The sequence below is a fragment of the Daphnia magna genome, linkage group LG8 (assembly GCF_020631705.1).
Source record: "Daphnia magna isolate NIES linkage group LG8, ASM2063170v1.1, whole genome shotgun sequence".
Taxonomy (NCBI): Eukaryota; Metazoa; Arthropoda; class Branchiopoda; order Diplostraca; family Daphniidae; genus Daphnia; species Daphnia magna.
This window is the reverse complement of record NC_059189.1, coordinates 9025740-9051303: the sequence shown is the minus strand read 5'-3', so window position 1 is coordinate 9051303 and position 25564 is coordinate 9025740. Positions and strand designations below refer to the sequence as shown.

Below are 25564 nucleotides of genomic sequence, written 5' to 3'. Positions count from 1 at the left end.
GTCCGCAACATAACCGTACCAGACGACATCGATTAACGTATACAATAGGAAAAGAAACGGGTTTCAAACGTCAGACGTCAGAGTGTTTTGTAACAATTGCAAGTTTCGGCGGTTTCCTCGCTCGGTTTCCATTGCAGGGACATGGCAACCACCAAAGTATAAAAACAATCTTTCCATTTTTCATAATTGAATTTCGTTAGTATTTTTTTCATTTTAGATTGAGTTTGCTGTTCCCATGTCGTGCCAGTCATGCGTAGACAAGGTTAGCAATGTGTTGAACGGAATGGATGGCATCAAGAATTTTGAAGTGGATTTCAGCCAGGAACGAGTAGTCGTCGAGAGCAGTCTACCAATTCACCAATTACAGGCTGCATTGGAAACCTCTGGCAAACGGGTAATTATTACAGGAGTAGGTTCCAAAAAACTGGCATCTGCCGTTGCTGTGCTGGGCTACCCTGTTGGATTCTCAAAGGGCTCTATTAAAGGTGTGGTGAGGTTTACTGAAGTTGAGGAAAAATGTGTCATTGATGGAACCATTGATGGATTGAAGCCAGGACCTCATGGTTTCCACATATATTCCAGTGGTGATCTAAGCCAAGGGTGTGACAGCATTGGGGATCACTACAATCCATACAATCGACCACATGGTGGACCTAATGACAACATCCAAAATAGGGTATTTTGATTCAAACAAAAGTAACAATTCTGATAGAATTTATTCAACTGTAATCAATAGCACTTGGGAGATTTAGGCAACATACTTTCGGACGAAAGCGGTAGAGCAGCCTTCAGAATCATTGACAAACACATAAAAGTACATGATGTAATTGGACGCTCAGTTGCTGTGACGGCTCAAGCAGACGATCTTGGCCGCGGATCCAACATCAGTTCAAAAATGGACGGCAATTCCGGCGAAAGGTAACTTCAACTTGAAGTAGTATAAATAGCAAGTGATTGATTGTTATTTCGCTTCATAGAATCGGATGTGGAATTATAGCCCGCTCGGCCGGAATCTTGGAAAACACCAAGAGAATTTGCTTGTGTTCAGGTGTCACATTATGGGATGAAAAAGGCGCAACGAGCTAAAACATTCGGTAGGTTCGCTCAAACTACTCCAAAGCTTATAACGTGGACTTGGTCCTCATTGTTTTCATCTGTAAAAAAAAAATTAAGAAATCAACATTTATGTCACCTTAAACAGTTTATGTTTAAAACGTTACACACCTAAGTTGAGGTTCGATAATTGATGTGATGGATCGTCATGAGTCGAGTGGCTTTCGTCGCACGTGGAACATGATTCCGACGTATCGCTACTAGAAATGTAAGACGAAGATCGAGATGATCTCGTAGATGAACTAGTGGAAGAAAATTCGTCCCGGACGCAGTCCAATACAGTTGTCGCTTGCGATACCAAAGCTTCATCGCCGGCATTGCGAGCATGGAGAACCAATTCGATCAACAAATCAGGATCCTGTACTCTGAGGGCGTAGACTGCAGCTAGCTGAAGACGACCGCGACGAAACATGGCTCGGCAACATCTTCGAGCGGCATCGAAAACCGGTTCCGCAAGGCCATCATCTCCTCTGACAGCGCCTAGGAGGTTGATGATGACTCGTTCCAGGAGATTATCAGCCACAGGGTTGGGTTGTTGCAACAGGCCATTAACTACTTTCACCAGACAGCTCAACAGAACATCTTCCTCGTAGAAGCTCCTAACATTGGTCCATTTGAGCGACAACAGGTGCTGTACAGCTGCTTCCAACTGCTGCCATAACAGATATTCAGAACAAATCGACAGCGAGTCTAGGGAGCATCCGCCAGGCCAGCAGCTAGTCAGGAATTGAAGACATAATATAGGGCCTCTTTCGAAGCAGACTAATAAATATTGTGCCGCTGTTCTAGTGGTGTTACTGCGATATTGTCCCGTCTCCCGAACGGCAGGAGAGCGCGATTTCTTCCGAATGCTCCGTGTAGATTTTAATCTGAATTGCAGGGTTGCCGTATTATGTACTGGAGATTCTCTAAGACTGCTTAGATGGTCCGGTAAGGCGGCCCATTTCAATGCAAGAACTGAAGGCTGGTGGCGAAGATATTGCTGTAAATGCAAAACAGGCGATCCATCGGTACCGCGCTGTAGTCGAAGCAGAAGCGGGTTTAATGCACGATCCCAGCATTGAAGTTGACCTCTTTCTCCGCAAACGGTGAAAAAAGCGCTTTCTCCGTGCCATGACAAATGAAAGGGTATCTAACGTTTTGTAAAACGGATTTGATTATGGCATTTTCTATTTGATTATTGAATTGGAAGCGACAAAGTACTCACGAACGAAGATTTGATCGTTGTAATTGTATCTCTTGTCACATCCCATGCGATGAGGGAAGCATCAACGCAACCTAGCAACAGGATTTGCTCGTCTGGGCTATGCGAATGACATCTGGGAAGAGCGGGTATCCTTAATAATCTTCGTTGAATGGGCTTGAATGGCTGCTGCACGTTGAAGACGGTATAATGTACACTCAGCCGACCCTGTACATCGTAAAAAATGCCAATGTTTCTTTCTTGTTGTCTAAATGAAAGAGATAAGGAAACCGTACTTTGGCTGAAGATAAAAGCTCGGCCACTCTCAGCTGGCCATTGTCTTTGGCACTAAACTCCACCAAAAATGGATTGTGTTCCGTATAGTGGCACGCAATTAACTCAGATGAAATGGAGTAGACCAGGATATTTGCTCGATCTTCTGCTCTAACAACAGGAGCCCAGGCAAACAATTCTCCGCCTTCTCTCTCCCACCAGAGACAAAACTGATCAATATGGGAATTTAACACTGATATTTAGTACTATGCTGGTAAATTCAAAAATAGTCGTCAATAAGTCTTACACTAGTATTTTGGGGAGAAATGCTTATTTTCCTTTCTTGACGGCGGGTTCCAGGCCCGGGAAGCTGTACACTGTTGACTGTCACGTTACACTGGTTTAAGAGAGATGGGCGGACTGTATTAAAAACAGGCTGGTTCGTAGCGATTATAGTTAGTTGCGGGATTCCATGAGCGATCACCAACAATTCTGATGAACTGCACACTTCAATAGTTCAAATATAATTTCACTTATTACAACCTGGTTTCCTTGAAAACAGTAACTTACTTACTTACCAGCAACAATGTCAGCTAATAGTTTCCCTTCAAGACTCTTGTCTATAATGATTTCAATGACATCTGTCTGGTGAAGATCTACTGTCAGATGGACAATAAATCCATTGCTAAAGACAATCAAAGCAAGACCAAAATCAATCACAGACCATCCAATATGAGCAATCATGTGATTGGCTAGCAGATCCTGGATCAAATAAAACAACAACAATAAATGAAGCTGAACCACAACAAAAACATAAATAAATAAAACTGGAGATAATATGCAGAAAAAAAAACACAAACCTCAAATTCAAGCAAGTTATCTCTCAAACGTGAAGGACGCTTGTTACTAGGAGTGGTAATCTTATCCCGGCTTTGGCAAAGAGTTCTTTTGAGCTGGCCATAGGGCCCTGACAACAGATCCCCATCTTTATTCATCTGGTATCTTTATACGAAACACGATAGCTTATAATCACTCAAGTTATTACGAGACCATAACATTGCAAAACTTGATAACGTACTTAAAGGCCCCAAGGTCGCAGTCCGGAATGATAACATCGTCCCTTAACGTCCAGAAGTGCGCCAACAGTTGCTGGGTAGCCATATCACCAGTCCATCTCGCTTCTTATAGTTGATTGAATAAGAAGAGGTTCAGTGAAGACCAGCTTAATCACACCAAAATCACCCACAAAAATTTCCACAATAGGCTGTGGAACGTGTCAGGACTCAGGAATCGATCATAAAAGAAAATCGCTCCAAGCAAATAGAATAGCTTTCTCAGCCGTCAAAAACACTAAGGCAGACGGCTAGGAGCAGCAGGCAGCGAAAAAGGTACGATATTTGTGGTTTAGTCGACAGCGCCATAACGGCTGGGATCATCGTTACCAACAAATGCAGAAACTGATCACGGCTCTATTTCTTATACGGAAAAAACTATATTTCAAACGTTATTAAATAAATTTAACTTTACGTGACTATTTCTCGAACAGCAAAGAATCATTTTTCTTTATCAGGTATAAATCAGTAGCCATATGACATCGGTAGGTCTAGAGGTGCATTCGACGCTGTTGTGAACTTGTAGGTCATTCAATGCTTACTGAAACAGTTACCCCAAGTTGGTGTACAAAAATGATTAAAACTGCGTTATTGAAAGCGTAGTATGTTATGGAGTATATATCACTTAATTGAAACTGCAAGTGCTAATTAATTTTGTTTTAATTTGGTAAAAAATGTAATGGCGCATCGCAGTTGTTCAGTGAAAGGTGGCGCTGGCCAATGGACGAAACGAATATTTCTTGTCAGCGTCGTCTGCTTCAAACGGTTTACGTTGCGTGGTTGTCTAGTTTCCCGGTGAATGTCGCCAATTATCGTTCCCCTTTCTTCTGGTAAGGTTCTTGTCCATTCCCACTGTAGTCCGGGCTTTCCTTCCTCCTCACGCAGTCCAGCCGGCATATGGAGTAAACTTGCGAATGGGTCCATCCATAGACGTGGCATTGATGAACTGTTGAATTCATCCTTTCACTTACCACCAAATTATCTTTTTCACGACTGATTTCGCTTTGTTGATTCCACGTACCTTCTCGTAACGGATTTCTATTGCAAGTAAGTAAATGGAGACTCTTTCGCTCTCTTTCGCTGTAGTGCTTTGACCGATGCGGAAGCAACTCAAGTTCACTGCATTGACGTATGTTCACACGACATAAGGGTCCTGCACATTCTTTTCTCTTATAATTGTGTTACCCTATGTTTTGTCTTTTAGGTTTGCTGTTAAGAGCAGTAGAAAGTAGTGAGCACATTTTGCTGATGACAGTTCTTAGTCAGCCATTTTAATTCCATGTTCAACAACTGTTGCTTACTGCTTTATGTTTTATCACACTCTTTTTCATTAACTTGTGTTTCTTGTCTTTTTTGCCAGACATCAGGATGGACGTTGCCTCAGTACTGATTGGCCTTGCCATTTGTGTCATCACAGCTGTAATTCTCTACTTAATTTCAGTGAAAAGTTTTCAGGTAGAGTAATTTTAACATACTTAAAAAATTGGGATTCTACAACAGAATCCTTAAATTATGTATTATAGGAGAAGCCGTTTGAAGAAGTGTTGGCTGAACAGCAACAGTTTGCAGATAATTTGCTGAAAGGAGAAAAATCCAATAAAGACAAAGAGAAAAAAACTAAAAAACATGTTGTCAAGAAGAACAAAGAGAAAGAGAAAGGCAAAACCCATAGCAATTCAGGAGCAACGCCCCAACCTAGTTCATTTGAGGATAAACCACATGTGGAATTTGAACCTGATACTGAAATCATCCCTGAGGAACCTATTGCAGTAAATGTTGAAAAAGAAAAGAAAAAAAGTGAAAAAAAAGAGAAGGTAATTTATATTTTCTATATCTGATAACCAAAACTTCAACTGTTCAAGGATTACAGCAAGGCCAATCTTTTTTTCATTGGTCTAGGTCAAACCGATATTGCGGAATCGTGATCATGCATCAACCGATGCCTTCGATCCGGATGTGGATTCGTTAAATCATTTTATGGAACACCCACCCAAAGATGATATAGAGCTGAAGACCAGAGGTAAAGACAAGACGGGCAAGAAAGAGCCTAAAGTCGTCGTAGAAGAAAAAATTAATGCATCCGAAGCACCCGTGGCTGAGGGGGCACCTGTAAAAGAAGTAGCGTTCACCGTCGCACGCGGAAATATCAGTAATGTGAGCAGTGCTCAAACTTCTATTGCTGCACAGCCATCTCAACAGCCTAGCACTCCCAAGAAACAGAGGAAGAGGAACGTCAAAAGCGACTCAGTTGATGCGGTTGATGGTGGTGAAGAGCTTCTTTTGCAGTTAGGAGGAACAGAAAAACTTCTCTCAGCCCTTCGTCAGTTGCCGTTAACATCCTCTGAATTGCAAACCATGATTGAAGTCCTACTTAATCGGCAACAAGAGGCAGCTGGTAATGTCGAATCCGAGTGGATGGAACGAGGAGGACGCCTGGACCCCCTCGGAGCACTAAGAAAGCAGTTAGCTGACAAAGATAAAGCTTTACAAGAAGAGTTGGAAGAAAAGCAAGCGTACCAGAACAAAGTAAAATTTTCTTTTTGTACCTTTATCTTTGTATTTTCTGTTTTAAGTATTCGTGTATCAATTCCTCGTTTCATTTCAGTTGCGTACGCTGGGAACTGAAATGACCGCTGAACGCACACGTGCCGCAGCGGCACGTAAACAGCTAGAAGAGTCTTTGACGCGACAAACAACCGAGTTGCAGATGTTGACCGTTCGCCTTCAACAGGCATCTGAGCAACACGTGGCGGAGGTGAATGCTCTGAGGGCTGCGGTCCAACAAGCACAGAAGGTATCTCAGACGTCGGACGAAACCCTCCGCCAGTTGCAACGTCTGCAGGATGAGAAGAACCAGTTTGAATCGCGGTTCTCCACCGCCCAACAAATGCAGCAAGAAATGGGTGCTCGAGTGCAGCAGCTTGAAGATTTCTTAATGCATAAAGAACAGCAGCTTATGGAACAAGCCAATCAAATGGCTCTCCTGGCATGTAAATTGCAAGAATCAGAACAGGCCCGCAATGGGCAAAGCCATGAGGTTGAACGCGAAGTGGCTCAATTACGAGAAGCACTCCAGGCATCAGAAGCCCAATCGTTGCATACCGCACACGATGCCCGAATTCGTCTCGAAGAGATGGAACGGACCAAGCAGCTACTAGAAGATCGCATCACAAAGGTCGATCGTGACCTAGCTATGGAACGCAGCCTAGCTGCCCAGAATGAAGAACGTATCCGGCAGGAAGTATCTCGTCTTTGTTTGGAAAACCAGGCTCTGAATCTTCAGCTATCAAATTCATCCCAGAGCCGACAAGATGAAGATGCTAAATGGTCATCTATTCAGGAACAAGTGCAAATAGAACGAAACCAAATGGCCGCCAAAGATGTTGAGACACAGAAAGAGCTGGAACAGTTGCGAAATAAAATTCAAGATCTTAATGTTCAATTGGTCAATTCTTCCCATAGCCGACAAGAAGAGGACGCAAAATTGGCAGCCATTCAAGAGCAAATAAAAGTCGAGCGTGATCAAATGGCCGCCAAAGAGGCAGAAGTACAGAAAGAGCTGGAACAGTTACGAAATAAAATTCAAGATCTTACTGTTCAGTTGACCAGTTCATCACAAAGCCACCAAGAAGATGACGCAAAGTTAGTTGCTATGCAAGAGCAAATGAAAGTGGAACATGAACAAATGGCCACCAAAGAGGCAGAAGCGCAGAAAGAACTGGAACAGTTCCGAAATCAAATTCACGATCTTACTATCCAGTTGTCCAATTCTTCCCAAAACCGACAAGAAGATGACGCAAAATTGGTTGCTATTCAAGAACAAATAAAAGACGAACGAAACCAAATGGCCGTCAAAGAGGCGGAATTGAAGAAAGAGCTTGAACAATTACGGGGAGAAACTCAAGCTTTAACTGAACAGTTGAATCAAGCAAATCAAAGCCAGAAAGACAATCAGTTGCAGTTGGAGGTGGAATTGAAGGGCAAGGATGAGGAATTGGAAATTCAGAAGCGTAAGAACAATGAACTTCGTGACAAAAACTACAAAGCTATGGATGCGCTGACGGCGGCTGAGAAGTCTTTGATTGAATTGAAAAAATCAATCAGCAGCGCAAAGAACGTCCCGGATCCAGCTGAAATCCAGCAGGTTATTGGCGCCGGCCTGCAACGAGTCTTTCCTGAATTGTCCTTTGATGCGTCCGCATCACCGACCTCGTTTGCCGAGTCCCTGTCCCGTCAAGTGACGATATCGCTTGAGCGACTTCAGAGCGAGGAGCAGTCGAAAGCTCAAGTGCAAGTGCTGCATTACAAAACGGTACTGTCGCAGACGGAAGAGTTACTCAACCGACTACAAAGTCGCGTAGAGGCTGAAGAGGCATCGTGGAAAGTTAAACTGGCTCAAATGGAAGCTGATTTAACGACTGTAAAACAAGAGAAAGAATTTTGGATGGATCAGTGTCAGAAGCAGGAAACTAGAACCCAGCAGGTGCAAGAATCCCCAATAGATGTCGCACCACTTCATACCAGGATTGAATCTCTGCAAGAAGAAAAAGAACGATTATCACAGGTTGGTTAAGGGAAATATTTTCTATGCAATCGCCATCATTCGATGTTTGTTTTTTCATTCCGAAGGAGTTGGAAAAAGAGCGTCTGGCAGCAGGGGAGCGTTCGTCGCAATCCGGAAATCATGTAGAACAATTGGAAACTCTGGAATCGTTGTTGGCCGAAGAAAGACGAGCAGTTCAGCTTTTGCGGGATCAATTGGATCAAGCCAAGGTACATATTTTGCCTGTGTGTTTTTGTTTCTTCTTCTTTCTCGAGTGCTGATTTCTCTCAAACAAAAACGATATAATTGGTCGGTGGAGCGCAGGCTCAACTGTCGGCCACAAAGGTAGGTTCCATCGGCTTCATGGTTGGCTGGGCAAAGAGCTCTGCGGCTACGGTGGCCGCAGCCACGGCCAGGAAAAACAGCCTTAACTCAGAGAATATTTCTTCAGAGGCCGACCCACCATCGCCACAGGTTAGCCACACACTCACTCTGCCCCATTCGTCTCACTTTTTCTTATCCTTTTCTCCGTTCCTTCGTTCAGCCTTGAATTTTTATTTCCTCTTATTTAATATTCTTATTAACATCATATTCCATTCCTCAACTTCAGTTTTTTCTGTTATTCTTCCTTCAGACACACCCCTACCATTCCTTTGCGTGGCACCTGGGTACTGGAAGTCTAAATTAAACCATCTAGTACACCAGACGGGTTCTTGTTTGTTTGTTTTTAAATCAAAGGTGTTGCGTCTCTTCCTAATGTTGTGCCGCGTGGTATTAACCTCAGTTATTTTCCATTTAAGAAAAAAAAATAAATAAAAATTAGGATCACGCACAGTGTATTTCACGTTTAGTTACAAATAATTTACAGTGTATATTATGTTTACGTTTCTTTCTTTTCTTTTCTTTTTTCTTTACTTTTGAAACAGAAGGAAGAATTAGCGACCAAATCTCCAGTGCCGGCCACCAACGGTAACGGAACCAAGGGCGAATCGCCAAGTGAAGAGGTAAAAGCATAAAACTCTTTTAAGTTTTCATCCATAGTTGGTTGGATGTATTTGTTCGAATGCACATTGCATTTGACGTTGACGACTAACTCTTGTTACCGTCCTTTTTTCTTCCTCTCAATCACTTCTTTGTCCTCTGGGGATTGTCTTTAAAATTAACATAACTAATGACCAAATAAAGCCGAAAACTACGACGAAGACGAACAGCAATGGTCAGAAAACCAAAAATCGCAAGAAAAAGGTACCGTAAATACTTCGAAAAGACTCTAAAAAAGAAAATGAATACCAGACTTCAAAGCTTTATCAGTAGTTTAGATAGACGTTTCTGTTTTCCTACTCTCTTTGTTGTCTGTTGATTTCTCGTTTGTTTCTATGACTCTTCTCCTGCCATTGTGTGTACCTTCTGCATTGATTTATCACTTCCAAAGTATTCGTTACCAAAGCACTCAACTTCTTCTTCTACCATTCCGCTTGAACACAACTTTGACGACTTTAGATTGACTGATCCCACTAAAAGAAGTACCGTAGGTAAACTGAGTTGGTAGATGTTTGCATGACGGTTTTTAATTTATTTGTACCTCAATCATACATTACCTACTATTTCGGTTTTTAGTTAGCTAATCAGTAGTAAATCATTGTGCTTTCTTTTCTTTTTCTTTTTTTTTTTCAGGGTGTTTCTCATTTCGAAAGCTGAAATCGTGAGCTTAGTGTGAAGCTACTGCATCGCTAAGGAAACGGAGCCTGGATGGAAAACAGCAGCAGATCGAGCTTCATTTTTCAATTTCTTAGTTTTCTTGATCCTCCCCTCCCACTTCCCCCACCCCGCTTATCCTCCGTGAAAGATTCCCGTTCAGTAAAGAAATCCATATTTTCAACACAAAAAAAGGCAAATTTCTCGGGTCCAAGAAACTTGCTTCTATTTTTTTCCCCCGTTTTTTTTTTTTACATCTGTCAGCCGATTGTCTTACATAAAGCGCCCGTTTTTAATAGGTGTATTATGTAACATAATTTCCACGGATGAAGATTCTTATTCATTAGTTCTTATTTAAAAGGAAATATGAAAAATAACTAACTACAGTTTAAGTAGCTCGATGACAATTATTCTACACCCTTCCTTTTTCACTTTGTATTGTGGGGAACCCTGAAGAGGTGATCGTCTTTTTGATGTCGTTAATTGAACCAAAACAAGGATACTTGGCCCAGAATCCATATCGTTTATCTGGCTGTTATTTTCAATGACCGGTTTTTGTTAAATCCCGTTTACTTCGTTTCTACTCTTGCCAGTCAAGCTCTCTTAAATCTTTCCTTCACCTTATCTTTCGCCCTCTGGCAAATTATGTAATGGGTTTTGATATTTTGTTGATGTTTAAGAATTTTTTTCACCCTCTGCTCCCGGCCTGTCCCTTTATATTGCATCCTCTTATGATGCGAAAAGCCCTGTATCCAATGATTGTGTTGGCTTACACTGGATTGAAATACATCAGCATTCCTAACCAGAATTTTCCTTAAATATTCATCGTATACTTGTTTCTCATGTGCATACACGTAAAGGTTTCATTTCCCAATAGGCGAAGGTGTAATACAGTGAATTTTTTGCCGGAGAGAACGGTGATTAGGGAGTGTTAATAAAAAACCTGGGTCTGATAGATGGAAGTGGTTGCGTTCAATGTGGCGCTGCACGGTTGGTTTATAGCCATGTGCAGGAAGGCAACAGTAAACACTGGTTTTAATTAAAAAGTTCATTTCGATAAATGAACTTTGTTTTTATCAAGTACCTATATAACTATGGATAGTTTTTAAGTACAAATAAAGCTTAAAGTTAAATCTAAAAAATGAAAACGCGCTAAACGCGGCGGAAATAAAAACACAAAAACTAAATATTTAATAACTCCAGTTGTATTGATAAAAAAAAAATTTTAGCAGTGAACTACCAACCTCTACATCTACAAAAGTTGAAATTTTCATCGAAATCCACGATTTGGTCGCCACATCGATTGGTCGACTTCGCGTGGATTGACCCTAAACCGAGAGGGAATAAGTTTATCTCTTAGCTGAGTGGCGCTCTAGTATTGTAATAATTGTTGTATTGTAATAATTGGTTAACTAGAGATCGTGAGTTCAATTCGCATAGAAGGTAATGTCTAATAAAATCAATCAATGACATGAAGTAGTTTATGCAAAGTAGACAACGTCTAATTAAGGTTTTCTAAACATATTTTGTTAAATTTGTTTTTCAAACATATGAAATTTCAATGTCAGGATGGCCGAGCGGTCTAAGGCGCTGCGTTCAGGTCGCAGTCTAGTTCTCTAGGCGAGGGTTCGAATCCCTCTTCTGACATTTGTATTTCAGTTGATAATTATCTGTTTTACTGAGCCCAAATATTCTTAGTTAAGTAATTCTAAGTTAGTTAAGTTACATTATTAAGTATACTTTGGTCGGGTAAAATAGACTTTAACCGAGGAGAAACTTTTCAAAAATTTATACTCAACGGCTCCCGGTGTTCGCGTAGCTCCCGATAGCCCTAGAAAAAAAATCACGCGGTATTATCATAATTGAACACTGATTTCGCTTAAGTTATTGGTTTTCTCGTCAAACCAGCCGTTTTTAAAATAAACTAAAATAAGAGGCTGATAGCGCACCAACTTAGTTTTTTACGTTCATTTAAATTGTAATTCGATAAAAATCATTTGTCGCTAGATGGTATCGTGTCATAAGACATCTAGCGGACACATTTTGAACTTCTATCATTGTCTTCCGTTTTTTCTACATGATCATGAAGAATGGATGGTGTTTGTGTGGACTAAGATCCCTATTTTTTGTGTTTTCGAAGAATTATTTAGCTAAAATCTAATGGTATGTTTTTAGTTTTCAGTATATCCATTTCTGTGTATTGGAATGGAAAGCTTTCCAACTGATTGTGTTTTGTGTAATAGAGTTGGAGGAAGATCAATGTCACATATTCTGTAGAATGGAATACCACCAATGGCTTCGAGTACTATTTGTAACCACAGCTGACTGTTACAGTTTTGTGATACATCCATTTGACAACTGCAGAGTTTCCCTCTTCTATATGGTGCCAACCATCAACCATCATCATTTCAGCATCCTTTGGCTCATCTTCAGTTAGCCAGCCATCGGTTAATTACATCACCCCATTTTGGTACTTAATTACTTAGTTGTCCAATGTCGCTTTGCTCTTATAGTAATGACTTATTGTAGGATAGGAAAATGTTCATCTATGTATTGCTGTAAAATGGCTGTTCCTACACTTTGTCCAGTCTTTACCATCCATAGACTTAATATGTAAGTTGAATTGCCTTTTCTTTGTTCTTATTACATCAGCAGTATTCAATGCCCATCTAATAATGTTTCATCTCTTTTTCAGTATTTTAAAATCTTCATTCCTGCACTTTTCCGTCTTAGTCTGTGCCCCGTCTACGGATCATCGTCGCTTCGCCAGGTCTTCGCATCGTTTCCATTTCGTCGCCAGTTTCTCCGTCGTCTCCTCGCCCATCGCCTTCGTCTCATTGCCGCCCTTGCTCTTGCATTCGCCATCGTCTCATCGCCGTTTTTGCCTTCGTCGTATCTCCGTCAGATTGAACAATCAGATCCAGTAAAAAAAAACCCATGGCGATCGAGCGTGACCTCACCGTGGAACTTCTCGGGTATTCTTTTGTTTTATATTGTTGTACTGTGTACTGTATAGTTAACCCGTTGGCTGCCACCCTGTTTCCTCCCATTTTTTTTTTTAGCTGTAGGGACCGAGCGCACTGCTCTACCCCATGGCCAAGGGGTAGGGCAGTGCTCCGCCGCAAGGCGGTTAGGCAATGCACCAGTAGGGAATTCTCTTTGTTCGATGCGGTGATGGTTTTCTGAGGGTGTGCATTCCCTGTAAAGGTTTCCATCGCCGTGTCAGCCCGGACTTGTCTTCGGACAAGGTCCCCCTTGGTCGGCGATCCTTCAGACGCGAGACGTAGCTACTGTAGTTTCAGCAACCTACGGATTGCATGGCCTGGCAGCCAACGGGTTAACTAGTTTGTTGTATGTGTATGCATTTATATTTGTTTATATATATGTATTGTTTTGTATGTAAAATAGTGGTGGAATTGTGGGTGGAGGAGGGACAATAAAACAATTCTTTCGTTAACTCTTCTATTTATTATTTATTTTTGCTATGCTATACATGTTATGAAGACTAATACAAATTACTCGCATCAACAATGCCTACTAAATTGTTCTTTTAACCATTATAAGCAAATGAGTTCAATTTAACAAAAAATTTGCATAAACTCCCATTTGTAACGAGAAAAAGAAGAAAAAAGGGCTTTCCGTAACATTTGGAAAAATCAACTGCTCCCTTGGGCAAAACAAACCACAAATTCACTGTTCGGTTGCATTGAAATGGATTCACTAAATACCGAGAGTTCTCAACAGATAAATTTATTTTGCATTGTCAAAATTATTGTTTCAGGAATTTTGTACCAGCGGGACGAGTTACACAACAGCTGCCAGGAACGCCACTAAGACTAGTAACGGAATGATGCAACACGTAATAGCGACGTCTTTCTTGAATATAATTTCTGCCGAGTGGTAAGTCACCTCCCCCCTCCAACTCTACAAGTGAGGCAAAAAATAAATTAATAGAATAAGAGAGGTTTTTTTTCATCGGTTTCGTAAATACCTGATCTATTATTTACTTTTTAGAATAACCAAGCCGGATGGGCATAACTGAAGATTCCATACAGTTGAATAAGAGAAATTATATCTTTCCTTATTAACTTCACCAACTTGCTGTATCTTTTATCAAGTTACAAGAAATTGGATGTTGATCAAAAGGGAATACAATTAACTCACAACCTAGACATTACGCAAATGCAGAAAACTGGCAACAAGAAAGAACCTCAGGTATTCAATATAAGCAGATGCAGCAGAATTGCTACAGCAACTAGTTAACACATAATCATCTGGCAGGAAAATTATTAATGAATACTAGGATCATTCTGCTATCAAAGACTTATGGTCGATTCAATTAAACTTTAAAGAAAAAAGATCAGGTTTTACTAGAAGGTGCTCCAGTAATGTGAAGAAATTTACTGAACTTGTTCGAGCATCCATCATGGGACTGAAACATTTTACCAGAAACATCTCACGTATAACAAGGTGGGAAAAATATTCAAAAAACTGAATCAAAACACAGTAATTTTGATACCAATGGTCCACATGCAAGTAGAAATAGTCCTACAACTATCAGTACTGGACGGAAATCATGATTAGCTATTTCTGATGTTTCTTGCCTATGGTAAGACAAGAAACACATTGACAATCACTAAAGCAACACAAGATCTGTGTAGTACAGGATCACAATGAAAAATGACTTTTAATTGATAACCTGTTTAAGTTGATAATTAATGTGATATGTTATAAATTAGTAGAAGGGAAAACTTATTTAATCACGTGCAGAGGATGGCATTTGATGATTCAGTTAGTTCAGCTTGGCAGACCTGATGGCTTAGCAACTCTCAATGAAGTTTTTATCTACGTTTTTTAAGTTCACGACATTAACTTGTGGGATTACAGAAAAACACAAAAGATATATATTTTTTTTAAATGCGTAAATGAACTTTTAAGGCATACGGAAACCTTTGTTATCAAAATCTTGATAAACATCTTACAATGTTACCTTCTCCTTCAACGTCCGGCGTCAGAATTAGGGAAAATCTTTGCAGCAGCGGTAGCGCCCTCTGTTGTTTTTGTTAGCCGCACTGTTGCAACGCCACCTAGTGAGCAAATGGTAACGGCGAAATACAACGTTTCGAGAATTAATAATAAACTAATAATAAATACCTTTCATTAGACTTAATGAATGTAATAGGCTTAAATCATGTAATCAACCTGGTGGTAGTTACAAGGAAAGAAAACGTAGAAAAATTGCAAAAGAGAAAAATGTACTGATGTTACCTTCATGTTTCTGAAAGGTTCACTATGAGTAGGGACTTGAGAGGGTTCCTCAATACTCCGCAACGAACGTCACAAGTAATGTGGCCCATATCTGTACTCTACCTTGTTCTTTTGTTTTTTTACATATAAGAAGCCGAAGATTCTGGAATCAATCTCCATTTGTGAAAACAATTGATCTAAGGAAATAGGTCATGTGATGTTTCATTTTAACAATTTACCATTTGTTTAAAAAAAATGTAACGAGAAAAAGCGGATGTTGCTAATGCTTAAATTTCCGTTCTTATGTCAAGGAAAAGAAAACCCTCTTCCGATTTACATTTGCGGATCGATATAACCTCTAGATAATAGTAATGCATTAAAGTTTTCTTTTAGAAATTGAAGATAAGTACAACTTTTTTCGAAGCACAGAGTTATTAAATTACGTGAGCAATGATGTCGAGGAAGTGAACATCATTTCAATTGATGCATCGGACGGCGAAAAAACTCAAACCAAAAAGCGACGACTTTTCTAATACCTCTGCAAACAAGACAATAAATTGCACTTTAATTAGTTTTAATCATGGGTTTACAAGCAGAAAAAACCGACAGACCTAGAACTTCAGCTTTAGCCTGAGATGTATCAAAACGTTTAACTTGATTTCAAGAGCTCTGCATCAGAATAACACACTGGGAAGGTCTGATGTCGCAAACGGAGAGAGCCATTTCGTTGGGACACATGACCTCTTTCACAGTAGACAAGTGATCTTAATCTGCTGTCCAATGAAGCAAAGAAACAACATAATTCTATATAACAAATTTTTAAAATGTCATTTTTGTTATACCTGTTTGGCTTTGTAAAAACGATACCAATTTGCAACACAGTCGTGCACGCTGTGAATATCATCTATCACCCATGGCTTTGTGGATGGGTATCTGCCTAGGAAACTGAAGATTTGGAATCAATCTCCACTTTTAAAAACAATTTATTTAAAGTAATAGGCCACTTGTTGTTTCATTTACCAATTTACCATTTTTTTACAAAACTAGTAATGAGAAACAAATGTAGCATTCTCCAACTTCAGGTTTTTCTTGCTAATTTGAGAATAACTAAAAGTCACTTTATTAACATGATTAAATATTTGTCAAATACCTTAAACATCTTTTTAAAATCTTTCCAATGACACTTGGTTGGCATGAAGACACCCTATATATTCCTTGTTTCCCTGGTGGGTATATTCGCTGGATTCCATTTTGTTCCTTTCTTGTCAATTCCTAAAAAGGAACAAGCCACATGATTAAGTACACTTTAAAACACCCTGAAACTTTTTTATCACTTTTTTCTTTTCAGCTTGGTTTCAAACATTGAAGACAATGGTTTTATCAATCCAAGATAAAGATTGGTTTCAATATGATGTGAAATACCGATATTAACAAACTTCACGCAGTAGGTAACATTCCTGTAAAATGGAAAGATGAATGCAAAGTCATACACAATTTTATTAGGATTATTGGGCTAAAATTTACAAATAAGTTTTTTCTCTTTTCACAAGTTTTTTACGACGACAAAAAGCTCGTCCTTTCTGTAGCCAACATAGGCCTCAATAGACAGTGTTTCCTTTAAACTGACGAATATTGCAATTCAGAGTATTCCATCAGAAAAGGTTAAGGCCTACACCTACACATTCCCATAAGGCCATAACAGTATAAGATTACACTTAGGCAGTAAGAGCTAACGGCTTAGCCAACTCGCTGTGATATCGTAATATTGTTTTTCCGGCCATTTTCTTTTTTCGTCTGCATTGCCAAGGAGAGAAGTGAAGTCGCATTTCGATCAACATCTTAGCATAGACAACGAAGTGGAAGACCACGAAGGGGGCCATAAGGCTGAGAGGACGGGAGGTAGCGATGCGCGTGTCATGCCGCATGGTGGCGCTGAGTCCGATAATATAATAATTTTGGGTTTCCCTACTGATCCAATGCTTCACACACCGTCATTTTAAAATGAAATCATGCACGGTGTCACTTTGGTATACACATTTAAATTAAGCGCAAAAATTCAGCATATCGTGTGAATTATTTCATATTTTTAGTGGTTGGGTAACGTTCGTTCATAAAATGTTTTATTTTTCCCCATTATTTTTCCCCAAGCAGCGTTTCACGATTGATACAAACTTGTTTCGGAAAATGGGGGAAAATGGGGAAAAATAAAACGCTAGGACGTCCCGCTGTTGACTGTGATTATTACACTGCACAGCAACAAAAAAACACACTGCGTTCCTCAATTTTTTCTCTTTTGCCCATTACATAAATTTAATGTTGCTTTCAAATAAACAGAATTACTTGCGAAAAATAATCGAGTCAATTATTAAATTAATTTTTATGTCATAACTGTTATGTGTTCTGTTAAAAATTGAAACAAGATAGTGTCATGACAGTCGCGATTTGGCTTCATTCTTGATCAAACCCATATATTGATTCAGGATTTCAAAATTGTTAACGAATATTTTTGAATGCCTGTAAAAGATTTTCGAAGAATTCCCAGCAACGAGAACCAATCACCCAAAATGCCTTACAACGCTTCATTCTCAGCTCCAAAACCCCTTCCCGGATCTAAAAAGGAATTTCCAAAAGTCTCTGCGAGAGTCTATTCTTTCAGTAAGCCCGAACATCTGCTGAAACCAAGAGACTCTGGGAATGTCCCCGAATCTGCAAAGACTGTTCCATCAGCCCCGGGCCGTGTTGCAATTCGAACAGCACAACGATGGGATAATACTACAAAGGTCACCGTCACGACCAACATAAAACCACTGCCAGGGACTAAAAAAACTCTTGAGGATTTCGTGCGCAAACCTTTCAAGGCTACGCCTGTTCCCGCCAGCACATACAAAGCTCCAGCCGACCATCTAGCACCAAAGACGAAGCCTCAAACTAAGATCGTTAAGAAAGCAATCGCCAAGGAAGTGACTGAAATTAAAAAAGTTCTCCCGTTTCGGGCAAACCCAGTTCCTGCATCCACTTACAAACCGCACATAGCAGCACTCTCCACGGCAGGCCGATCGGCTAATAACAGCAAGCTGAAGGGAACAAACATCGCCCAAATGGCGTCCCCCGAGAATAAAAACACACCTGTTGTTGTCTTCGACGTGCAGCCATTGGATGATGTCACTGTTTGCGATGCAACTGACCCAGCAGAGGCTTCCATGGCAGCCGAAACAACACGAGTGGACACTTTGGACGAACCAGACATGTCGCAACAAGAAACCTCCGTTGCCATAAACCCAGACGAGGTGTTTGACGATGTTTCCCATGTGGATACGACACCAGAAATTACTCCGAATGTAGAAGTTTCTTCTCCCAAAGACAGCGTCGTCCAGGACGATCCTTTGGCTACAACAAGCCCATCCGTTATTAACAGCGAACTAGCAGGAGCAGCCACGGTAGATATCGAAGACACGTTGACTGAAAACACATCGGTTGTCACTTGCGATGAGCAGGTAACGGATGGTATTACTTTTGCCGATGCAAGTGACACGTCAGAGAAGTCAATGGCAGGCGAAGAAGCATCGATGGAATCTTTGGTTGAAGACGAAGCAGTGGTTTCTCAAGAAAATCTCCCAGTCGCTATAATCCCAGAAGCAGGGCTTGACGAGGCCATAGTCCAAGATGAATCTTTGGCCATCGCCTGCGACATTTCTTCCCCTGTTTTAGCAGAGGTAAGCGACATTATTCAACAAGAACCTGCATTCGCACCAGTTGTTACCGACGCCCTTGCAAACGAGGCTCCTGTCAAAAAAGGAAAGAAGCCAAGATCACAAAACGATAACGCATCACCTAAGAAAAAACTGCCGAAACGAGCAAAAGGATCCAAGGCGAGTGCCAAGCCGTGTGTTCGAGATGACTTTCTTAAACAAGAACCCTCAGTCGCTTCGGTTGTTCCCACCCCCGATGGAAAGGATGCGCCAGTCGAAACGGACAAGAAACACAAACCCCATTACGGTAACGCGTGGTATCAGAAAAAGATGGAGAAACGATTAAACGAACGTACACAACGGGCCGCTCTTAAAGAGACAGCCCAGTCGGTAGAAACTGTGCAATAGTCAGCTCATTGAACGGTTTCTTCTTGTCTACTTTTACGTCATAATTACGAAAACGAACCGTCTAATATTAGTCCCTCCCCTTTTCGGCCTATCAAACCCTAAACATGAACGAACGCTTTTTCACTGTAGTAATCCAACGAAATTGATCGACTCATTTCAGGATTAAATCGTAAATGTAGTTGTTCATTGTCGCGCGTCGTGAGGATTTCCATGTATTTCGATTCCAATCGCTTTCTTTTCCCGGCAAGCTTGTATGCAAATGATAAGAGCGGTGGCATTGCATTAAAAGTGCAAGCCTACTACTCTGCATTAGCTTACAGCTGCCGGAACAGGGCGATGGAAGAAATTTACAAGGTTTTCCTCACTACCGCGACAATGGCCCAACTACCTTTATGGGGGATTTAATCCTTAAATGAGTCGATCAATTTTAGAGGAGAGCTACATGAAAAACGTCGGGCATGATTTAGGGTTCCACAAAATTTTTTTTTAAAATTTGATTCAATAAACGGATTCTGTTCCGAATTCTCGGTGTTTTAAATTTTTTTTTCTCCGTAGCACTGTTCCTTCACAAACAGTACTAACTATTATAATAACCCCCGCATGGGATCGAGACAAAAATTGTCACAAGGAAACTGCAGAAATCGTACCTTAAGAAAACAATCGGAGATTGTTTCCATAAAAAGGTTCGAGCACTGTTCATTAGTAGTTTCCATCGGTACGTTTAAGTTGCCCCACGAATCTTGATATTTTTCTTGACTTTTACTTAAATAGAGAATGCTGCCTGCAGGCTGTACCTATGAAGTAGTAGCAACAACTTAGGTCAAAAACTTTCAACTTCAACAAAAAACTTAAAAAATTGTGCTATACTGAAGAAAACAGAAAGAAACAGCCATTTTCGAAACTTGATTGAGAAGGTTGACTATTAAGGTAGTATGACAAATTGATGTGATCATGTGGGGTTTTCTTCCTATGAATATAGCAAATCCAATGAGCGTTAAAAAGTGAAAAATTATATAACAGATGGAAGAATAACTGCTTTTTTTTATTTTTTATATTGCTATAGGTGAACATAAATTTTACTTTCCCATCGCAGGTTTAAAAGGTTGGCAAATGGCATAGGTCAAAGCAACCGGCATTGCATTGTGGATTTCAATCAAATGTACTATACATGTTGATGCAAAAATTCACAAATGAAACAACTGCAAAGCAAAACTTGCATTGCATTGCTGAATGCTTCTGGTTCTTAGGGTTTTGTTAGTTTCTGCACATTTTATTCCATGGCTTGAATTTTGTTCAGCTCTTGATTTCTAAACTGAGACAAACCACAGATATGAAAGAACTTTTGCAATGTGCTGAAGATTTAAGCTCACTTTCTTTTCTTTTTTTTCAGCTCAGATTTCAATGTGGAAGGCAATGGCTTCCATCGTGTAAGACCTTGAAAGACTAGGAATGGTTTTATATCACGTGAGATAAGCATGTTTATGAACTTCATACAATAGGTAACATACCTGACACCTGTAAGGCAGATAGACTGTTCAACAGTGTTAATGTTTGATTATGATTATTTAGGTGAAAGTCACACATCAGTTTTATCTCCTTTCACAAGTCTATCAACACAACAAATCAACAATCTATAGCCAACAATCTATGACTCTGGCCTTACCAACCATAAGCTCGCTCCATCCGACAGTGCTGCACCATGCGGAGACCTAATCATAACAATGCAAAACCATATCCTTTCCCTCGCTTGGTGCTCCTTGTCATTTTTCTCAAAATCTGCAAAAATCGACATCTTCTGGAATTGGTTTGAAAATCCCACATTATACTCGTAATTAAATGCTGATTTCAAGTTAGGGATTTATTTTCTCTTATACCAAACAACTGTAGCGTTATTAAACTAGCGCTGTAGCGTACTGGCGCGCTAACTACGAAACATGTTTTTTTTCGCTTATTTCGAAAACTTAACGCTACACGTAAAAATAAGATCAGTTTTCGTAATTCTCGTTAAATTTTAATATAAACTACTTATAATAAGTTAATTATTTGGATTTTAAGGGAAATACAGAAATAAAAATTGAAAAAAAGCGAAGTGAACTGCCCCGGGGACTCACCCTATTTTTGCTTCAATTTCTGTAAATAATGACACCACTTAGAATTGGTTGAAAATCAAACAACATCCGCAAAATTGAACGCTGATTCCGAGAAAATTATATATTATCTCATCAAGTTAGCCGTTTATCAAATATCTCGAATAATTGCACTGTATCACGTTCAATCAAGTTTTTTTTTTATTTTTATGAAGAAATCAACATTATTTAATAGCAATATACTTTTCATTTGTTCGTTCCTGATCATGCCTTGCACGTGAAGTGATAGCACGGCCTACGATCGCCTTGGACGATGCAATTGGAATCGGATGGGATTTGACATCTTCATAGCCGACCCAAGCCTGAAAATCTGCATACAGGTAACAGGCATCAATGCAATTTAATTTCCGGAAAAACGACTATATCAGTTCATCAGCCAAACAAAAAATCAATCTCGTACCTGGTTCACTAGGCAATTTGCTGAAGTCGCAGTAGACTTTTTCAAACTGTTTGTTCCCCTTGACTGAGTATAGCCCGCTATTAAAAAATCCGTTTCGCCATAAATCTGCGCACGAAGTTGGCAAACCTTTATTTACGACGGCCAGTCGGCCGTCACACACCAGTCTCCCGAGCGTGTGGATACCAGTAGAGTTTGGGCGCTGAGTCCTCCCGAAATTCAAACGTGTCACCGGTAGCAATTCCTTCCTGATGATAGCCCCTGAGCGGTAAGCAAAAAAAAAAAAAAATTTAATAAATAAATAATAATAATAATGAAGGACTCTCCATTGGAGACAGTATAGATTTGACTATGAGCTAATCATTGGTACCGTGATCAGCTAGTGGAAGCTTGGCGTCGGAATCGCAGTTGCATCGGACATCATTCTCGAAACACGTCTGCTCAATGCCGCACTGGCAAACGTGAACCCTCGAATTGCTGCCAGACCAGAAATATTGAGGGTTTCCATTGCGATCGTTCCACCAGGCGTACGAAATGCCGTTCCGCTCCAATGGCGACGACACGCAATCGTACTGTTTCATATAATAAAACCGAACCGCAATATCAGTCATTTGGTTATACACAAACGGTTCCGCCAACCCTCGACCAACCAGTTTTCTGAGCTGCCCTGAATATAGGCCTATATACCCCAATGTTATTGGCTTACCTTGATGGATTGCGAACACTCACTGGAGAGTTCGGCCAACGCTGCCATTTGCCTCAGGGTCGCATTGTAATGAATGGTTCGGCTGTAACAACCGGGACTAGTGCAATGCCCTGAATTCATGGGTGATTCACTGTCGTGTAAGACTTCCGTCCAACCTTTATCACAACCAAAATTAAACATCAGTGCAAAAACAAACCAGGAAAACCTTTATTAAAAAATTTTATTCGACCAGTGTTCATGTTGCAATAGACGCGAATGGGTTCTTCTCCGAATGCTGGACCGTCCGGATCGATCCAGTACAGTCCGGACGTTAAGAGAGGGTTGGCCACTCTTGCTGTTAAACAGGTACGTGGTAAAGCCTTATGGCCTAGTGGTGGATGTTCCGAATCCTTGATGTCGAACTTGGCGCTGTTGTCTAACTGTTGCATTTCCAAGAGCTTTAAAATCGATTCTTGTTCCTGGAATTTCGTTTCGAGGTGGCGAAATTTCGTTGCCAAAATCTCCTTCAAATCCAAAAATGCAAACAAGATATATACGTAAATAAATCTATTTTTTTTTTTTGAAATTCCACCTAATTGTACCGGTGAAAGTAATCGAAAAGAAAACGTCATTCAGTATAGACTACTCACGAAATTCTCTTGCAATTGTCGCACTTGGTCCAATTCCGTAGTTAAAGCGTCTGTCACCGTTAACACGAGAAGAATGGCAAGAAGACGTGGCATCGTGATGTGTTTCGATGTCTCAACTTGGAACGTAACTGCCCACTTGATGGACACTGTCCTAAATTTATATAGCCTTTACGCACAAAAATAATGCAAAGCCCCCAGCAGTGCTGAGGATTGTCAACCCAACTTTCATTTGGGCCACTTTGCCCTCATCTGAATCAGTATTTCTATGTTCTTTTGTTTTTTTGTTTTTTCAATTCCCTTCATTCCCTGGAACTCGTTTCCTGGAAAACGATGGAACCCTTCGTTTGGCTTCCATCGATATTCTTTTCCATGCCCTTGAATAAGTCCGGATCAATCTGTTGTGATACATTCAAACACAATTGGAAAAAAAACAAACAAACAAACAAAAAAGAAGCTTTACCTATAGATTAGCGGAAAGTTAAACGAACGTGCGTTGGACGGTGAACCTTTCCAATGCAGAACGAACGAATTGTTTCACGAAAATATATAGGTTTGTGGGGGATGAGAAAGCTGGAAAATCCAGTTGTTCAACTTTGATTTCCTCAGCGAAACCTGTTGTTGACCACACGTCCATCTATGCGTCAGATGCGCAATCTTCTTTTATTACTTCGACACAAAAAAGCCTTCCGCATCTTTTCTGCGCTGTTTCCCCCCCCCCCATCGTTCTGCATACTTTCTATTAATTAGACTATATAACTGCGCATTTGTTAATGTCTCGAACTCATCGTGTCCGCGAGACGTTCGACCCATCCGAGATGAACATAACGAAGTCGCATATGAACGGGCGGCTATAATACGAGCAATCGCCACTTTGGAAGGGACACTTAATTTATAAATAAGAAATTATGCGCCTGTTATATATGCTTGAGATAAAAACACGTGGAAAGAGGACACGCATAAACATGCAGCTTTTAGTATCGTTTGTTTGCTTGTCAGCAGAGGAAGGTGGAAATGTTTGACGATACAAGAGCGCACAGGCAATGATTCCAATCGAATAAGTAACAGGGGGAAACACGTTAATCGAGCGAATTTTAATATGCAAACGTTAAATTACCTATAAACTATTAAAGACGGATAGAAAATGAAAAGAAAGGCCTTCCGGCCTATACTGCCGATGGCTTGTATAAATATATAGCAATGATTGGTGTGTTTGCTTTTCTATTGAGCCGGTCTATATAAATGAAGAATGCAAGAAAATTAAAAAAAAAAACCTTAAAAATGTATAGGAATAGATTAAAGAAGAAAAAAAAAAAGTTTGTTGAGTTAACTTTAGCAGACGGTGGTTAAGGACGTTCAGGTTGCACTGTTTATATATACCATAGGCCTGTGTGTATTGCATTAGAATGACAGTCGTGCTCAATATAGGGGACAATCACGTGCACTATGTATTTATACAAGCCAACGAATACAAAAAATAAAAAGGGAGAATTGGTAACAGTTAGGACATGAAAGAGAAAGAGGCGGGGGAATCCCTATTATTAGGTAAAAGAATTAAAAATAAGAAAAAAAACCAAAAATAAATACTGTCAATAAAAATAAAGAAGAGGAAATGGTTGGGTTCTGCTCCGGGGGTCGGCCGTGAGCTTTGCTTCTGAATTAGCCAGCCAATGTATTGGACATGGTAACCAATATCCTGTCGGCATTGAGTCACCAATATTTGTCTTGGCAGGGCCATTTTGGGCTTTCCTTTTTTTTTTTTATTATTATTATTTCCCTATATATGTGACGATGATAGAAGGAAACAAGACATTCTCCCTCAATAGACCATGTTCTATATATATATATACCTTTTCCCTATTTCCTCATGTCTTCTATTCACCCTATATTTAGTTTTCTTTTTTTTTTAAATATTATTATTATTTTCTTTTGGGCTTACATGACATTCGTATTGCTCAACAACCCCCACCTCCGACTTACAGCGGCGTATAAAGTGCAAGCCAAAAGTCCTATACGGAGAGTCTGTTAATTGCAATTTGAATATACAGTCCCTGTGTATAAAGAGGCGGGACTGATTCAGAAAGGGTATAGGCAGCACGTTTGCCATGGAATAACGTTCCGTATCCTATATACTCAAAAAAGCTCTACTATAGTCTATATGTACACACACACACATTGAAATGAAATGCGAATGTGTACGTCACTGGCTCACTGCTCGATGAAATGTGTTTGCCGTGTGCGTGCGCGCGCCTTCATTTATCCCCCCGTCCACGTCTGGTGCTGCCTTTGATCCGAACAAAAGACACGGAAGAAACACCGAAGCAATCCCCTGTTTATGTTTCTATTACGACGCCTATTCAAATACACTCGAGAACAAATTGCGCCAACATTAAGCACATTGCGTATAGAAAACGAATACATTTCC

The 25564-nt window shown here is 40.2% G+C and overlaps 5 protein-coding genes, 1 long non-coding RNA gene and 1 other non-coding gene across 31 annotated transcripts; 5 read left to right on the top strand and 2 right to left on the bottom strand.

Annotated features, from left to right (window-relative positions):
* On the top strand, positions 1 to 1198 carry LOC116929475 (copper chaperone for superoxide dismutase). 3 transcript variants are annotated; one of them, XM_032936737.2, is made up of 5 exons: positions 1 to 156; positions 218 to 394; positions 473 to 676; positions 737 to 918; positions 978 to 1198. In XM_032936737.2, exons 1-5 carry the CDS (start codon positions 142 to 144, stop codon positions 1084 to 1086), a joined length of 687 nt encoding a protein of 228 aa, XP_032792628.1. In that variant the 5' UTR covers positions 1 to 141; the 3' UTR covers positions 1087 to 1198. The 3 variants fall into 3 exon arrangements, with proteins under 3 accessions (XP_032792628.1, XP_032792627.1, XP_032792626.1); XM_032936736.2 differs by having other exon boundaries at positions 218 to 485; positions 555 to 676; XM_032936735.2 differs by having other exon boundaries at positions 2 to 156; positions 218 to 676.
* On the bottom strand, positions 698 to 3789 carry LOC116929431 (WD repeat-containing and planar cell polarity effector protein fritz). 2 transcript variants are annotated; one of them, XM_032936669.2, is made up of 8 exons: positions 3648 to 3789; positions 3430 to 3571; positions 3148 to 3331; positions 2877 to 3076; positions 2593 to 2799; positions 2321 to 2524; positions 1225 to 2245; positions 698 to 1154 (listed from the first exon to the last, which is right to left on the bottom strand). In XM_032936669.2, exons 1-8 carry the CDS (start codon positions 3728 to 3730, stop codon positions 1105 to 1107), a joined length of 2091 nt encoding a protein of 696 aa, XP_032792560.2. In that variant the 5' UTR covers positions 3731 to 3789; the 3' UTR covers positions 698 to 1104. The 2 variants fall into 2 exon arrangements, with proteins under 2 accessions (XP_032792560.2, XP_032792561.2); XM_032936670.2 differs by lacking the exon at positions 698 to 1154 and having other exon boundaries at positions 1217 to 2245.
* Positions 3790 to 3819: 30 nt separating this feature from the next.
* Positions 3820 to 10727, top strand: LOC116929421 (ribosome-binding protein 1). Of its 7 annotated transcripts, none has more exons than XM_045177917.1 (11): positions 3820 to 3957; positions 5042 to 5136; positions 5205 to 5495; positions 5581 to 6207; positions 6287 to 8245; positions 8311 to 8454; positions 8549 to 8698; positions 9151 to 9228; positions 9410 to 9469; positions 9657 to 9756; positions 9899 to 10727. In XM_045177917.1, the coding sequence occupies exons 2-11, from the start codon at positions 5050 to 5052 to the stop codon at positions 9928 to 9930; spliced, it is 3528 nt and encodes a 1175-aa protein (XP_045033852.1). In that variant the 5' UTR covers positions 3820 to 3957; positions 5042 to 5049; the 3' UTR covers positions 9931 to 10727. The 7 variants fall into 7 exon arrangements, with proteins under 7 accessions (XP_045033852.1, XP_032792536.2, XP_032792537.2 ...); XM_032936644.2 differs by lacking the exon at positions 3820 to 3957 and adding an exon at positions 4586 to 4728; XM_032936645.2 differs by lacking the exons at positions 3820 to 3957; positions 9657 to 9756 and adding an exon at positions 4498 to 4728.
* Positions 10728 to 11482: 755 nt separating this feature from the next.
* On the top strand, positions 11483 to 11566 carry Trnal-cag. Its single transcript has one exon. It is a non-coding gene; the product is annotated as a tRNA-Leu (tRNA).
* A 354-nt stretch (positions 11567 to 11920) lies between these two features.
* On the top strand, positions 11921 to 13355 carry LOC116929509. Its single transcript, XR_004397907.2, has 5 exons — positions 11921 to 12082; positions 12163 to 12389; positions 12449 to 12532; positions 12615 to 12894; positions 12988 to 13355. It is a non-coding gene; the product is annotated as an uncharacterized LOC116929509 (long non-coding RNA).
* Positions 13356 to 13653: 298 nt separating this feature from the next.
* Positions 13654 to 23723, bottom strand: LOC116928447. Of its 16 annotated transcripts, XM_045177588.1 has the most exons (19): positions 23603 to 23723; positions 23143 to 23537; positions 22743 to 23016; positions 22514 to 22668; positions 22178 to 22379; positions 21811 to 22068; positions 20931 to 21720; positions 20772 to 20870; positions 20131 to 20706; positions 19911 to 20057; positions 16501 to 18949; positions 16317 to 16438; positions 16009 to 16258; positions 15778 to 15936; positions 15610 to 15704; positions 15406 to 15524; positions 15188 to 15340; positions 13911 to 15121; positions 13654 to 13843 (listed from the first exon to the last, which is right to left on the bottom strand). In XM_045177588.1, the coding sequence occupies exons 2-7, from the start codon at positions 23233 to 23235 to the stop codon at positions 21575 to 21577; spliced, it is 1128 nt and encodes a 375-aa protein (XP_045033523.1). In that variant the 5' UTR covers positions 23236 to 23537; positions 23603 to 23723; the 3' UTR covers positions 13654 to 13843; positions 13911 to 15121; positions 15188 to 15340; positions 15406 to 15524; positions 15610 to 15704; positions 15778 to 15936; positions 16009 to 16258; positions 16317 to 16438; positions 16501 to 18949; positions 19911 to 20057; positions 20131 to 20706; positions 20772 to 20870; positions 20931 to 21574. The 16 variants fall into 16 exon arrangements, with proteins under 16 accessions (XP_045033523.1, XP_045033519.1, XP_045033518.1 ...); XM_045177584.1 differs by having other exon boundaries at positions 13911 to 15006; positions 15074 to 15121; positions 15188 to 15704; XM_045177583.1 differs by having other exon boundaries at positions 15406 to 15704.
* On the top strand, positions 17731 to 19263 carry LOC123475570. The gene has a single exon (XM_045178442.1). It carries the CDS (start codon positions 17731 to 17733, stop codon positions 19261 to 19263), a length of 1533 nt encoding a protein of 510 aa, XP_045034377.1.
* Positions 23724 to 25564: the final 1841 nt, after the last annotated feature.